This window comes from Scophthalmus maximus, chromosome 9 (genome assembly GCF_022379125.1).
Source record: "Scophthalmus maximus strain ysfricsl-2021 chromosome 9, ASM2237912v1, whole genome shotgun sequence".
NCBI lineage: Eukaryota > Metazoa > Chordata > Actinopteri > Pleuronectiformes > Scophthalmidae > Scophthalmus > Scophthalmus maximus.
In genome coordinates this window covers 1,859,283-1,875,169 of record NC_061523.1, presented here as the reverse complement: position 1 = coordinate 1,875,169, position 15,887 = coordinate 1,859,283, and the positions used below count along the sequence as shown (strand labels likewise).

At 39.4% G+C, this 15,887-nt stretch overlaps 1 protein-coding gene across 2 annotated transcripts in view; it reads right to left on the bottom strand.

Annotated features, from left to right (window-relative positions):
- gfra3 (GDNF family receptor alpha 3) overlaps positions 1 to 15,887 on the bottom strand; it is a 67,638-nt gene that overhangs the window by 19,810 nt on the left and 31,941 nt on the right. For both annotated transcript variants that reach the window (XR_007031475.1, XM_035650294.2), the window contains exons 2-6: positions 13,938 to 14,231; positions 6,042 to 6,113; positions 4,546 to 4,900; positions 3,286 to 3,395; positions 1,449 to 1,583 (exon numbers count right to left, since the gene is read on the bottom strand). Coding sequence is in view for 1 of the 2 variants with exons in the window: in XM_035650294.2 (XP_035506187.1) it covers positions 1,449 to 1,583; positions 3,286 to 3,395; positions 4,546 to 4,900; positions 6,042 to 6,113; positions 13,938 to 14,231 (966 nt within the window). In the remaining variant the exon portion in view is untranslated. The remainder of the gene's footprint in view (positions 1 to 1,448; positions 1,584 to 3,285; positions 3,396 to 4,545; positions 4,901 to 6,041; positions 6,114 to 13,937; positions 14,232 to 15,887) is intronic.

Below are 15,887 nucleotides of genomic sequence, written 5' to 3'. Positions count from 1 at the left end.
TTGAAAAATGGATTATTACTAAAGATGACAAATATAGTGTTATCTTGCACATTAGATGCACATTAGATGCATTTCTGCAAGGTGTTTAAGCATGAGCATGGCCAATTTGACGATAATGCAGTCCGAATCATTGAATCATCATCATCATGTCAGTTTTGTGGTGGAGAGATTCGATGTTGTGAGTGCAAGACCAATAGACCCATCTACACCATGAACTGAAAGGCAGACAAGATCCATCAACTGAGAGCTTTATACCCCCCAAACAAAGTTAAATGTGGCAGCTGAGGTGCAGAAAACCACTACCGGATGCGCACCGTAAAGAGATCAGAAAAACAGCCGACCTGTGCCGAGCAGAGTAACACAGGAGACTGAGAAGTGAGAGAGTCAGGAAGTTTGTTATTTGTTATTCTTAAAAAGTGAGAATTGAGAAAATTGTGCAAGTTAAGCATGAATAAATTACATTTGGTCATAGATTTTGTCTTCTTGCAATCAGTTGATAAGTTTTTCAAAAAATAAATTATATAATCTTTCACTTTCATGCCAAAATTCGCCACACTGCTTTTATTAGCTCACAGAGGACTGGAGTAGATCCTGAAGCAGGTACTTATTAAAAAATAAATTTTGAAACGTGAATCATTATGAACCGAGAATCGATTTTGAATGAAGAATCGTTTTGAATTGTAAATCGATTCTGAATCGAATCGTGACCCCAAGAATCTGAATCAAATCGAATCGTGAGACACCCACAGACCCGCCCCCCCCCCCCCCAAGTGTGATGTATTGTGTGACAAATTGCTTCCATGACCATCATTCAAATTGTCTTGAACTTGTGCCACAGTACACACTCATGACCAGACGTCACTCAGCTCTTTACACATGCTCATTTTTCAAACATCCAACACATTGACTACAATGATCAACTGTTCACTTACTGTCTAATATTTCCCAGACTATGACGTGTCAGATAATGCTATTTGCTTCATTATTGAGTGGTCATAATGTTTTGGCTCATCGGTGGATATTTTATTGGTCTTAATATTCAAAATGTTTACTTAAATCACAAAGGTCTTCGATAGATTTTTAAACACCTATGCACTGACTAATCAACAAGCAGGACCATTTCAGGTGATATTGTGCGGGGCCCAGTTGCTAATCCAGCCCTGGCAAAACCAATTTGTAACAGAATGAGGATTTTTATTTTTCTGGGCAAGGAAACTATTGTACTGCATGACTGACACAAATCTTTATACGTCCATCAGCCCATCAACTATGAATACCGCTGATACTGTCACACAAAAATCATTAACTGTATGAAATCTGATCAGAATGTCATCACAGAGTCAACTCAGTTTAAGGGACAGTCAACAACAAATAAATAAATCAAACTCATCTCATCCACTCTGCTGAGACCTGTAAATGAAACGTGTACAGAGTTTAGACAGACTCACGCAGGCAGGTGTTGTGGGTGAACATGCGTTGCAGTCTCAGACAGTCCTGCCACTGGTTACCGCTGCCTTCACAGTTGCACCACAGTGACACCTCAGCAGAACTGTTACTGATGTAGTTGGGCGTCATCATAGTACCTGTAGGTCATAAGGGTCAAAATTAGGATCATCATTTTTTTTTTTTTTTCAATATATCTTTAAAATGAGACTGATGACGTCATGACCAAAAAGACTGTCGGCATCTCACACCTACGCTGCATTTAACTTTGATCTATATGGACGCAAATGGGCTATTTTTAATTTTTAAATAAAAGCAAAGATAAATGCTGCCTGCAGAAAAACATGGTGTGGATTCTGAAAGGGACATTATAAACCTCAACTCTAACCCTAACTTTAAAATGGGGTTTTCTGCTGATGCATTCTGAGCAATCTTAGACACAAACAGGCAGCATTTTTATCACTTATAAGACATTTGAAGAAACAGTTAAATCATTTTTTCCCTAGAAACAGTGCACATTAATAAACATTGCTGTGAATTGTGTGTAAGTTAGTATCTGTAGTTCCTGTACAGATGCTACAGTCACACTAAAAAACAAATGACAAAGTTACTGATATCATCTATTAACACGCTGAAGAATGATAAGTTGTCAGTAAACTCTACTAATACAGTACATGTACAACATTTTGCAAACCTGACCATAACCCTTTTTGTAATGTATTTGTGATGCAACTCAGGGTAGTACAGGAACCCACTTCATTTCATATCAATATTTTATAAGACATGTCAACATTCACCTAATAATCTGTACTAGAAGGGATCAAATTATCTGTCTTTTTGGATCAAATGTTACTTGGCAAACTACAACAGGCAGGCCACCTTTGTGTAAATATGTGGATTATGCAGGTTGTACCTTTAAAAAAAAGCTAAGAGCCTTATAGAAAGGCGTCCATCATTATCAGAGCTTGCAGAATCCACAGCTCCTGTCGCTGCCATGGCTTCTCATTTTCTGTCTTGCTGCTTCTCCTCCACATCTACGTCTGATCACCACATCCACACACTTCCTACCCATTATTGTTCTTCTCTCCTTCCTGCCATCGGTTCTGTACAGCTGATTTTGAGATTGTATATTATTTGCTCTTTTTTAGAGAGTCTATTCAACTGTTAGTTTTTGTTGCCATAATGATATTTTGCAACTTCAACGTCATTTATCTTAATTTTAGTCACTCCGTTCATGATGCCTTTCACAGACAAGTGTCATAGACCAACTGATAGCCTAGCCATCCATCCATTCTTGTTGTTGTTGTTGTTATTAGGGCCTGAGCGCTACCAAGTGTAAGCACCTATTATTCTATTATTATTATAACCTTTAAAAAATCAGCTAAAATAATGTCAAAAAATACATGCATGCATTTGTGAAAAGTTTACTTAGTATTTTCATAGCACATAAAAGCTTGTTACTTTATCGTTCTAATTTTTGTTCCATTTGATGATGGATAGAATAAAGAGAGGGACTGAAATCTGACCATGCTCTGAAATCTTGACTTTTTGGATTATGTACCATGTTTTTTCTGTTTTTGCTCAGTTGTTCCATATTTGATTAAATTGTATTCATAAGGTTAGGCAACCATATGTTTTACAATTCTTTCTTTTATAGCAGTCCGACTTCATGGCCGTTTCCGTGAAATCTCTACTAGGATATTTTATGTGTGCCAAAAGATTATCTCCTGGAAGCATATTCTTGAGGTAACATGCAGTCTTTCAACTTCATGTTATTCAACAACTCATGCTTCCTTCTTCCACCAAGTTCCCTTTTCTCCCACTCCCTCATGCATTCCGTACCAATGAGTCCAGCATAAGCTCGGAGGCAGAGGCCTGCTGAGTCTTTCAGACAGCCGCTGGCTGTCAGAGTAGATGGCTGGCAGTTATTAAGGAAATCAGCCAGTCTGGACCTGGCAACAACACAGACAACAACTCAACATCAAACACAAGAAATGGGGAGTAAATGTGGATGTGTGTATGGTTGGGTGTTTGTGTGCATGTAAAATTAGGTTCAGTTGTTTTCAGTCCCATGTTTTTTTTAGTACAGTAGAAGCATTGGCACATTTTTGTGTGCTTTGTCCTTTCTCTGTCTCATCATTATAACTTTCTTGATATGTTTGCCTTGGAACCAACCACTGTTCTAGTCTGTCCTCTCACAGAGGACTGGGGGATTAATCTGCATTTTTGAGGGTCAATACCAATATGACTTTTTCCACTATTTCCCCCAGATAGTAAAAATCTGGGGGGGTTACTATCTGTGGGAATGAAACAGCAATATAGACATCATGACACACTAGAATTCAACATCATCATGATCAACATCCTCCTCCTCATAAAATGCCTAATATGATACACTGATAACATTATTCCTAGGATTATTTATCAAACTCTTATGACAAAAAAAATGTAGTTGAGGTTTGATATTTTACAGTTTGAAATGTATCACAAATAGCAATAAATAAAACAGAAATTCCTCTTAATATATGGAACTCGAATTAAGAAATTAAACATATATTATTAATGTAAAATGTAACATAAATGCACAAATGTAAAAAACGTTTTTACATACATCAGTGCACATCAGCAAACATAAACACAGACACCAATATGTCTGTGAAAGGCTCATATTGGCCTATGTTATCGGCCAACCAATATAACGGTTTGGGCTCAACTGTAAACCAATAGCAAACTGTCTTGACAGTGCTAGGCTCTAAAGGCATGAGGAACTGGAGAGTCCTAAACAGAGGAATTATTATTATATTACCTGTGTCGAAGTCTGCTCTTCAATGTAATAAAAACATATATACTGACTACTAGAAACAAAGGCATAAATGTTTACTTTAAGTTTCAAATTCATCAGCGGTCAGCTGCAAGAATATTTAGGCATTTAGTGACTATATAGATTCATATATAGCTGTATTGTATAACACTACAATTAGTTCTACAGTACATATGAAATTAGACTTCCTCTTGTGACATAATTTTATAAAGCCATTTTATAAAGCCATTTTAAATGTTAGAATTAACCCACAGTATCAGCCCCATGCTTAAGGTCCTAACCTGCAGAGGTCATCACGGCGACAGAAGCTCTGCTGGTGGAGGCAGTTGGGTTGTAGTCCCTCCATCTCCTGGTAGGAGCAGGAGGGCACAATGGTCTTCCTCCTCCTCTCACCACACAGGGTGTTGGTGCAGGGGCAGAAAAGGACACCCAGGCTGTACTCCTCAGGCACCCTCTCCAGGAAGCGCCGGAGGGCCCGGTGACACTTGTGCTGGTTGCACCGGTTGGACCCTGGAACCCGCTTGGTGCAGGCCAGGACATACTCTGATCGCAGGGAGCCACACTTCTCGTACAGGCCGCAGTCCTGTGCTGCCTTCAGACACTGGTTCTCACCATCCAGTTGCATGAAAGATGAGGCTGAGCATTGGGGAAAAGTTGAATTAGCAAAACACCTGTGTTTGCACCAAGTTGTGAATTGCTTAAAAAGTATATTTTAGAGCTGAGTTAACAATTTGTAACTGGTAATACTATAAAATAATCACTGTAATGACAAAACTTATTAGAGGGGTGATGTTTACACTGACAGTTGTATATACCCCAGTCAGGTAGTGCTAAATATTTTATATAGCAATAACGCCCTGTGAACATGTACGCTGTTGTGCGCACCAGATTGACAGCGATGGCAGGTCTGTCTGTCTGCTCAGAACTGTATGGTTGTCATGTGATCGTTCACAGCCAAAGCATTATCAACCCATGTTGTGCAGAATTTAGCCTGCCGAGGCATACCTCGGCGTAACACCGTCCTGGTCCCCTAAGACAATGTGAATTTTATACAGCTGCTTTAGGACTGCAACATTTGTGGAAGGTTTAATGGTAACAAAATATTTGATACCTCTCAATACGAGTGGTTTACAAGAAAAAAATGGACAAAGAGTTATCTTTTGATGACGTAATAAATGAGCCAGTGTGCGTGGTTTGCAGGGATGAACTTGCATCATCATCATCATTACAATCATCTGAAGTCAGACGCCTCCCAAAAAGAAGCTTTTCCAGCCATCACATCAGAGAATACAGTGAATACTGAAATGGCTCTTTATAGGTACATACTAAATTTCGTCCCCACTGTCAGCGGAACAAAAAATGTAATGACTGAATCTTTTGGTTCAACAGCATACAATGCATAATCATTTATTGCTTCAATGTCCAGGGTTCAATTCCATCCCAGGCCACACCTCACCATCCTAATAATCCTTAGAAGCACAACACATTAAAAAAAGGAAGAGCTTCAGAGAAAGGCAGATCTCTAATACAGAACCCATTTCCCAACACCACCAAACTTTGAGGGCGTAAATAGGGTCTGACACAGGCAGAGAACGAGGCAAATGCAAAGAGCAGAGTCCCTCCACTCAGCTGGTCACTAGTTGATTGATCAAGCTACTTTCCTGTCATGTATTTGTAAGACTAGCAATGGATGCTAATCCAAAGCATGTAATCGTAACAAAAGATTGCACAAATTACTCTGTGTGTATGTTTGAGTGAATCTCAGGGAGTGTTTTACCTGCCACTAAGGAGGCCATGCGAGTATCCATTGTTGTGTCATCATAGGGAGATATTTCCAGCTCATCCTCCCCTGCAAAAAGAATAGATAGATATTGAGGACAAGAAAATAGTCAAGACCTGTGGTCAGAAATCAACCAAACATGCTGGCTGTTTATAATGAAAGCTTCAGGATTACTTTCTCAGACTGGTCACGTTAAATTATAAAAGGGTCAACATAAATTTTTTTTAAAGGTATAAGAACCCTAATGACCTAAAGAAGAGTAATCATAGTGATACAGGGAATGTACAGTATACAGTATGATAGTGGTGGAGAATCATGAACATCAAAAAAGACATCAAACTGGCCTCCACCAGGTTGCTGCACTGTGTGCAAAAAAATGATTCTCTAAATTGAGCTGTGTAGTTTCTAACAGTTCACTGTGCCGAATTGATGTTTACTTCACAAAGACTAATTAGAAGAACAAAGGCCTTCCCCTGCATCCCTGCAGTGCAGAGGGGTCCCACTGTCTATACACATTCATTAATTTTAACTATATTTTTGCTCACATGCATGAGTCTTCATTTTTAATTTCGAAAGAACGAGTACACACCCCCTGCCCCACCGCCTGGCCTCCTCTCCCTACATATATCCACTGTGCAGGTTTTCATTTATTCAGCATTAGATATTACTTTTTGATGGCAACACTGAAACAATGTATCTGCACGCCCTTGGGCCTTCCCGCCAAATAGGCCCAACCACCACTAACTGTGCAGATTGACACGTAGCACTATAAGAATTGGATAATTCTGCCTTTTTTTTTTTGATATGCGGTATGATATGAGTTTGTGACCAGTTCTTGAGCAATTTAAACAGGGACGAATGGGTGTGTATTTAATTAATTTGTCTTAATTCATTACTATGGTGTTGTTCAGCCCCCCACTTCGGGACATAAGACAGAGGCACCAACAAAGATGGTAAATGCCAGAGCTCTAACCTGGTACTGCTAGCACGGCTGCTAATATGTCAGTAAATGAGGTTTACACACGCATAACAAAACAAAGCAAGTAAGAACTAAATCGCCCTTCCAGATACCAGCCGGGCCATCGGGCGGACGGCTGTTCTCGACTTCTCCAGAATGTCCAGATAGCCAGTCCGCCCCTCAGTATAGGTAAGCATGTTAACTTCACTTTGTGATCCACAGTGACCATGGGAAGGTCCACTTTGCCTCTTTGCTGAACAGGAGACCTCTGCCATTCAGTCACCATGACTACATTATTTCATTCCCTGTCATTCTGGCTCTAGCCATTTTGGTTGCCTAGGCAAGATAAGGATTTGAAATAGGATTCTTTACATTCTAGGAAGAAGCAGTTATCCAGTTAGCGCCTGGCTTGCAGTGGTGTAATTATGTACTTCACTTGAGTATTTTCATTTTATGTCACTTTATACTTGTGCTCCACCACAGAGACAAATATAATTATTACTCCACTACATTTGTCTGACAGCTTCGGTTAATAAAAGTTACTTTCTTAGCACTAATCTTATTGATTCATTGCTCTAGATTAAACTCTAGATTAAACTACACAACAGTACAAATTGTTGAAATTAGCTCAGCCTTAGTCCATAAACATGGTAAAACACTGAGAGGGAAAATTTTTCTGAATGAGTATGTTTACTTTTTGTGTACTTAAATTACATTTTTCTAATAATACTTTAACTTAACTAATGAGGCTTTTGAATTGTTGTTAAGTATTTTGACAGTGTGATATTACTACTTTCTCTTAGGGTCTGAATACTTTTTACGCTGATATTGACAGCTTACTATCACTTTTAAGTTGATATTAAAAGACTATGCACCAATCAAGAATTTACGAACAGTCAGTCATTGTTACGCCCTGGTCTTAGGCTGAGTGATGCAAAATTGCCCATGACATGGTAGCCATTATCCCATGCTTTCAGTGCATAGCGTGTGCAGCATCAACTGACGCAGAATTATAGTAATTGAAATGTTGTCTGTTTTTGTTGTTACTGAAAACATAACAATGTTAGTGGATGTGAGTATTACTATCACTTTGGTAAAATTAAACAGAATAATGGATCAAAGCAATGCTAAAGCTCATGCCGATAAGACCATTAGTTTTGTACTCATTCTGTCATGATCTCTAAGCACCTATGACGTGACACCACTCTCGACCCATTTACAGTAGTTGCTCAGGTAGTCTATGTAGGATCATTACAATTGGATAACATTAGATAATGATTTGGATCTTTCTTCAATTAACCAGTTGTATTACTTTAAATAACCCACATCACATACTTACATTGCAAAATATAATTAAATACAGTATATTTAAAAAAAAATGAAGGATAAAATTATGGACAAGAATGATAGGAGGGTAAACCCAAAGTCACAATCAGCTCATGTTATTGAATACAGCTTTTGTCCATTTGTGAAACCCATTAGCTGAGCCTTGATTGACTAGTGGACGAGCCGTTTGTTCCTGCCAATTATTCTAACACATTCCAAAGTACAAACTCAATCAAGAATGTAATGGCATGTAAAGTGTTTATGTATGTAAATCCTATTCCAGGCTATATATTTATGGTAATGACACGCTAGAGCAGCCTAGCAGCGTTAGGAACTGAAGAGTGTGTAATTACACAAATGCTCCACTGACTAATAAGCCACAGGGGAGAAGGAGTCTGCTGGCTAGTATTAGCTCACCTACTAATTCACACATCACACCAGCAGTCTGAATATGCTTCTGCTACTCTGTGTGAGTGTGTGTGTGTGTGTGTGTGTGTGTGTGTGTGCGGACTAGTGTGTGAGTTAACAATGAGGCCCTTTTGACGGAACTCTTACACATGAGGCTGGTTTGTGGGTATCATGAGACATTTATGGTAATTTGGTTTATCATTGATATATGGAGTTAAAGAACAGAACAGTAGTTACTAAAAAGTTTTGTATATTTTGAGTGAATGTGAGTGAAGATGTGTCTGTATGTACATGAAAACAGACAACATGCATCAGCTGTGTGTGATGTTCGTCCAAACACCCGCATATGTTGTTTCTGTGTAAGCGACCAGTGGTGGAAAGTTACTAATTCAATATTCAATACATCCTTCATTAGAAAACAAATTGATTTCCTCATCTCCAGCTTCTTCTACAGAACCAGTTGAGCATTTCACTGAATCTCAGATTGTCTCCGCTCAACAAACACTGAGTTGTGAATCCTTGTCTAAGTTAGGGTTGGCTTATAAACCTACCACCCGCCTCCATGACCCCAGATAAGCTATTCAAAGTCTTCTGGCTAGTTTTGGGAATAACAATTTTCAATCATATTGTTTCAAACTGTTAAATATTTACTTCAATAACATACTACCAGGAATGCAGTATCTAACAGTGCTCTTCCAGGACATTTTCAGTTTGCTTTCAGGACGTGTCATTCTACCAACAGAAGTGGTGAATGATCTTCTGCTTAGGATGATTCAGATGCTACCTTTGTGCATCTCTTACTCTATCTCAGTGTAGCTTTGTATACAACAGATCCTCAGAGATTATCTCTGGCCTTACTCTCACGTGATCAAAGTTTTACTTATCTGAACTAGAATGGCAGTAGAGCACATACCACTGCCAAGGGCAAACAGTCCTCATTATATTCGATCAAGCCACACCAAATTACACACACTGAGAGTCCCCAAAAATATGCCAGATTAATTTTCATCAAGATCCATGCATTATTCACTGGGAATTTAGTGAAAATGTAAAAACTGTTAAAGAGATAAAAAAAAAAAAAGGTTCCTGGATCCACACCAAACTTGAATGGGCCTTCTCTTGGCCCATATACCATCCTTCCAACAAGTTTCATGGATGAACACATGCGTGCTCTAATCTTTGAAAAATTCAGAAAGCTGCAGCTACAATTTCAACTAAATCAAGAAAATTTTACCATTAAACCAATTGTAGCTTCCCTTCATTGGCTCCATACCCAGGTCAGATAAGAGTTGCTTCTAATTACATACATGATGCTAAAGGGTCTTGCCCTTGTCCCTATCATGCCCCTTTCCTCTGGAACAGGCTCCATGTTGAAATCAGCCTGTCTGACTCTGTTGAGAAGTCAAAACTTGAAAATCCAAACTTGGAAAAAATAGCCACGACATAAATTTTATAGTCTATGGCGTACTCTTTGATTATTTCAGATATTGTAGCAATTAGCATTTTTCATCCACTGGGTTGGTTTTAGTCACAATAAAACTTTTAAACCTGTTACATATATTATAGTCCATGGCGTCCTGCTGGAAAGATTTCTATGAACTTTCTGATAACCACTGAATCTGTCGAACCCTGTTTATTCCTTCAAACATGAGTGTCCAGGTCCCTGTTTTCTCCTCCCTGTCCTCTCAAATCACAACAAACATTATCTCAAGGCACTTTACGAAGTGAGGTCGAGGTAGTGATGTCAAGACCTCACAATATTACAAACAAACTCAACAGTTCCCACAATGATTAGCACTTCGCAACTGTGGAGAGAACAAAACTCATTTAAACAGGAAGAAATTTCTAGCAGAACCAGACTCAGTTGTGGGCGGCCATCTGCCGTGATCGGTTGTGGTGAGAGAAGAGAAATGGGGAAAAGAGGAGAGGAGGGTGAAAAGAGGGGGGGAATCAGAGAGATAGGAGAGAGAAGAGACCAGGAACAGTTATGCAACTGTTATCCCCTGGCTGTCTGTGTTTTGGATCTGGAGCTCTGTCCTCCAGGAGTCCCAGCCTCTTCCTTGTCTCTCTTCCTTCCCCCTATTCCTCGTGTTCATATCGCAACTGTGGTGTGCCTGGGTTTGCTTTCAAAGTCTTGGTAGTGAATAGTAGGCCGTGTGGCTGTGGTCCTATCTGTTGGTGACACCTGGAAATTGCCCAGCATCCCATTCACTCACTGTTGACTGAGATGGCTTTGGAAAACAAAATCTCCATACTCCAGTAATGGCACAAGTGATTGTCAAAGAAAAAGCTCTGCTAGAAGTCAAGGTATTATTTCAAACTATTTAAATAAATGTGAGTTTACAAGCTTGTTTATATTGTTGGAGAGTAAGACTTTTAGATGGACAGTGTGCTCTTTTAATTATAGTTATTGCACCATAAGTCAAAATACAAGCATGTTTTGCTCTAATGTTTAAAAACAACAACTTTTTATGGCTTTACAAAAAACTCATTAAACTCTTACAGACTGATATTTATTGTATTAAGAGCACTGACAGAACCAAAAAATACATTAAGATGTAAAATAAAATATGATAAAATAAAAGTTTGTTTATGTTTTTAAAAAAGTTACTCAGTGCACCTTTAAAATGATACATGATAATACATTCAGGTCCAGAATTGTTGTAGTTCCCTGACAAAGATGTACAATTTAAACTGTACCATACTGGTAATGAGCAGTGGGAGAGTTTGACCTACAGGTCATGATGCACCTACCAAAAGAAGGTGCAGCTCAGTGGACAGCAGCACCAATCAATCTAAATTTACTGAAGGTGGAGAGCTACACACAGATAGTCATAGCATAAAAGTTATTTTTAAAGTAACAAAGGAGAAATAATGATCGACAGAAAAATACTTAATTGCTAAAAGCTTAAAAGCTACTCCACACTCATCGCTTCCACTATACTCTCTTCCTGCTCCTCGGTCTGCTCCACTGCCTGCACCACTGCCTGCACCACTGTCTGCTCCACTGTCTGCTCCACTGTCTGCACCACTGTCTGCACCACTGCCTGCACCACTGTCTGCACCACTGCCTGCACCACTGTCTGCTCCACTGTCTGCTCCACTGTCTGCACCACTGTCTGCACCACTGTCTGCACCTCTGCCTGCACCACTGCCTGCTCCACTGTCTGCTCCACTGCCTGCTCCACTGTCTGCTCCACTGCCTGCACCACTGTCTGCACCACTGCCTGCACCACTGCCTGGTCCACTGTCTGCTCCACTGCCTGCTCCTCTGTCTGCACCACTGTCTGCTCTAGGCCTGTTCCTCTACCTGCTCCCGTCTGCTCCTCTGCCTGGCAGTGGCCATGACCATCCACTTCACCTCTTTCAAGTTCCACCCGTTGCTGCACAATGTCGGGTACTGACGCTACTACAGCTTTTGTGCCACTAAATATTTTGTATTCTTCCAAATCAGTCTTATATATACATACACCCAAGCTGGATATCTCAATATGTATATCGTCCACATGCCCCATACTCAGAATTTGTATCTGGATTTAGTGGAGTTAGTGCTTAGAACAGATAAAGTGATTATATTCAGTATATATAGTAGTTTAATTCACTAAAAGACTCAATTCGTTTTATTCAACTTGTAAATAAACCCACTCACTGTTTTAATCACACCCTCGACCTTGTTCTGACATACTGCCCACAAAGAATAATAGGAATAATAGGAATTCTCAATTATTAACTACACTGAATTCTGAAAAACTATTGTATTACAGCAGGGGTCTATCAGAAAACCCCTTTAAGCAAATTCAAGGAAAAAATTCCATCATTACTTACTCCAATGTCATGTGTCAGAATATTGCAGGATAGTTATCAAAACTTTACTCCCACACAAATTGATGATCTTTTTGATAGTACAGCAGCCTCATTGCGTGCCACACTCGACACTGTCACTCATTGTCGCTCTAAAAAAGAAGATAGTTAGACAAATGAGAACAGCTCAATGATACAATGATCAAACCCGTGCTTTAAAACAGACATCAAGAAGTTTCGAAAGGAAGTGGCGTTCCACTTATCTGGATTATTTTTACGAAGCCTGGCAAAATAGTTTAATTACATATAAGAAAGCCATCCAAAATGCCAGAACCATATATTATCTTCACTAATAGAGGAAAATAAAAACAATGCCAGGTTCCTCTTCAGCACTGTAGCCAGGCGAGAGAGTAAAGGCTCTACTGAAAAGTCTATTCCTTTAGCTCTTCGTAGTAATGATTTCAGATACACTGTCCAACATAGTAGCCCCAGAACCAAATGCGTCGCTTAATTTATATCTAGATTGCTCTTCCCCCATAGATCTGGCTGAGCTGACTTCATTGGTCATTTCATCCAAGCCATCAACCTGTCTTTTAGATCCTATTCCATCGAGGTTGTTAAATGATGTATTACCTTTAATTAATAATTCCATATTAGATCAGATCAATGTATCACTATACAACAGGTTACGTACCAAAGTCCTTTAACCTCTGCTTAAAAAGCCGACTCTAGACCCAGATATCTTATCTAACTATAGATCCATATCAAACCCTTCATTTCTAAAATCCTCGAAAAATTATTTACACAGAAATAGTTTACTTGAAGACTTTCAGTCAGAATTTTAAAAACATCATTGTACAGAAACAGCACTGTTGAAAGTCACCAACAACCTTGCCTCAGAGCGTGGACAGTCTCTACTTTCTTCCTGTTAGATCTAAGTGCTGCAGAGAGAAAATTATAAGAAAATTATAAACATCCTATCTCAAAAGGATGCTGAAAAACTAGTCCATGCATGTGTTACTTCGAGACTGGACTACTGTAATTCATTATTGTTAGGATGTCCCAAAAAGTCTGTGAAAAGACCATTTCCCTGAGCTGCACCAGTTATACTTTCAGCACAAACACACAACACATATGTGGGATAGTGGGTATAAAAATGAATGGATGGATTGAAAAAATCAAATTCTTATGGGACATGATTTGGCAAAGTAAAAACTCAGAACATTTCTAATTGAAAATAAATGCACTGGGGGGGTTAATATCACTTACACCTAAATTAAAATGTGCAAATTATATATTATGTACAGAATTCTTAAATTATTTTCAGATTATGTAAATTATACATTAACATAAAGACTTTCATAAGTGCCTTTGCCTGCCTCAGCAACACCCTGACTGACCTGGCAGCAGGCGAACCCTCCAGTATATGCGCAGGCACTGCTCCTCCTTGCGAAAGCCACGCTGGCACTTGCAGGCCAGCAGAGCAGAATGTTTGACCAGCAGAACATCCCGTCTCTCAAGGCACTCAGCTGCCGCCTTCTCCCCTAGTGGGGAAACCGCTGCGTCAGCTGCACACAGCTCCAGGCCCCGGTACAATGCCTCACATTGGGAATCCGCAGAGCACTCCCGATGAGCTTCAACACAGTCAGTGGGAGAGGAGAAAGGGAAGGTGGGTAGTGACGTTGACCACGCATCTAAGAGAGGGAAAAAAAGATGAAGAGCGACATATTAAAGCAGAAAGAGGTAAAATCAAAAGGGAAAGAAAGAGGTGTATATGTCAGAAACAAAACATTATCACAGTGCTAACTCTTGGCACATCCGTTGTTAGGCTTCAACAAACAATTATTTTTTTATTGATTAATCCATTTTTTAGATTAGTCTATTAATCTAACATTATTTTTTTCTATTAATCTAATGATAAATTGATTAATACTTTGGTTAAATTACCAATAATATATACAGTATATATATATATGAAAAGGATGTGACTGAAGATGGAACACAACTTAAATAGAATATTTTATATTTGCCGAAAAAGAAAACATATTTAGAGTGAATATTCTCTATGTAATAATGCAGATGAAACAGAAACAAAAAATTTCCAGACAGAATCCATAGCACATCTGAACATCATCTCCAAACCAAATTTCATGTTGATAAAGTGAGGCATAACAAAGTAACAGGCTTTATAGGGACATGGTCAGCTGTTCCTTTTGAGGTTTCTCACAGTAAACCTCATTAAATTTCACTTAGGTCTCTTTAAGTATTTATTCTATTGAAATACAACTGTTTTAGCAAAGACAGGTGTTCATCTCTTTTTACAAACACTCTTTGTATATAACACAAGCTTTTTCGGATTAAGTTTCATTTTATGCATACTCCAGAACAGGGGTGACCATCACTGGGGATGAACGTAAACAGTGCAGCGCGTTGACGCATTCAACGCGCCGCACTGCTGTTACGGTTGCGCCTGCCATCCACACTACCCCACAGTTTTCGGGTGCCTAAAATGGAGAAGTTTGAATATGCTGCTCGCCCCGTTTCTATTTGGATGGATTGTAGTATGGCTGGGAAAAGCTTCCTGATTGTTTTTTATCAGTCTTGACTCGACTACCAGTGGAGAATAAAGCAACACTTACTCACTTTAAGTACTAGTTCCACCTTGTCGTTGGTTCATGGAAAGATATCGCTGCTCTTACTTTTCACTATTGTTGTTACTCATTTGTTTGTGTTTTCTGTAACTAAGCAACCAACTGTAGAGTAGACTATCTGCTTCCTGTTTGCACCAGTATGCACATGCCCAGTTAATATGAATTGTAATGTGATAGATATTTTTCATAGATGCACAGACACACACACACACACACACACACACACACACACACTCCAACCTGTATGCATTTACATTTTTTGTGTAGATATTGTTATTTTCAACCTTATTGGTCTGCCACAGTATGTCCGAGTGGATGTCTGTGCTCCTCAGTTTGCACTAAGCAGCACTGGTGCACCCCATGGAAATATACTGGCATCAGTGATGGACTGGCTATCTGGAATTTGGACAAATGCCAGAAGGGCCGCCCTCTATATTTAAAAGCATGGCACTCAATAGAGACTGCCCTCCTAGCTGTCACAGAGGACTTCCCCACAGCTCGAGCAGCATCCGTCTCCTCTGTTGTTATCTTCCTCGACCTCTCAGTCACTTTTGACACTGTGCTGATCTTCCTCTCCACCCTCCAAGAAATGGGAGTCTCAGGCTCGGCACTCTCCCTATTTGCATACTACTTCAAGGACTGCACTTACAGGGTTACTTGGAGAGGATCTGTGTCTGAACCCTGCAACCTCACTACTGA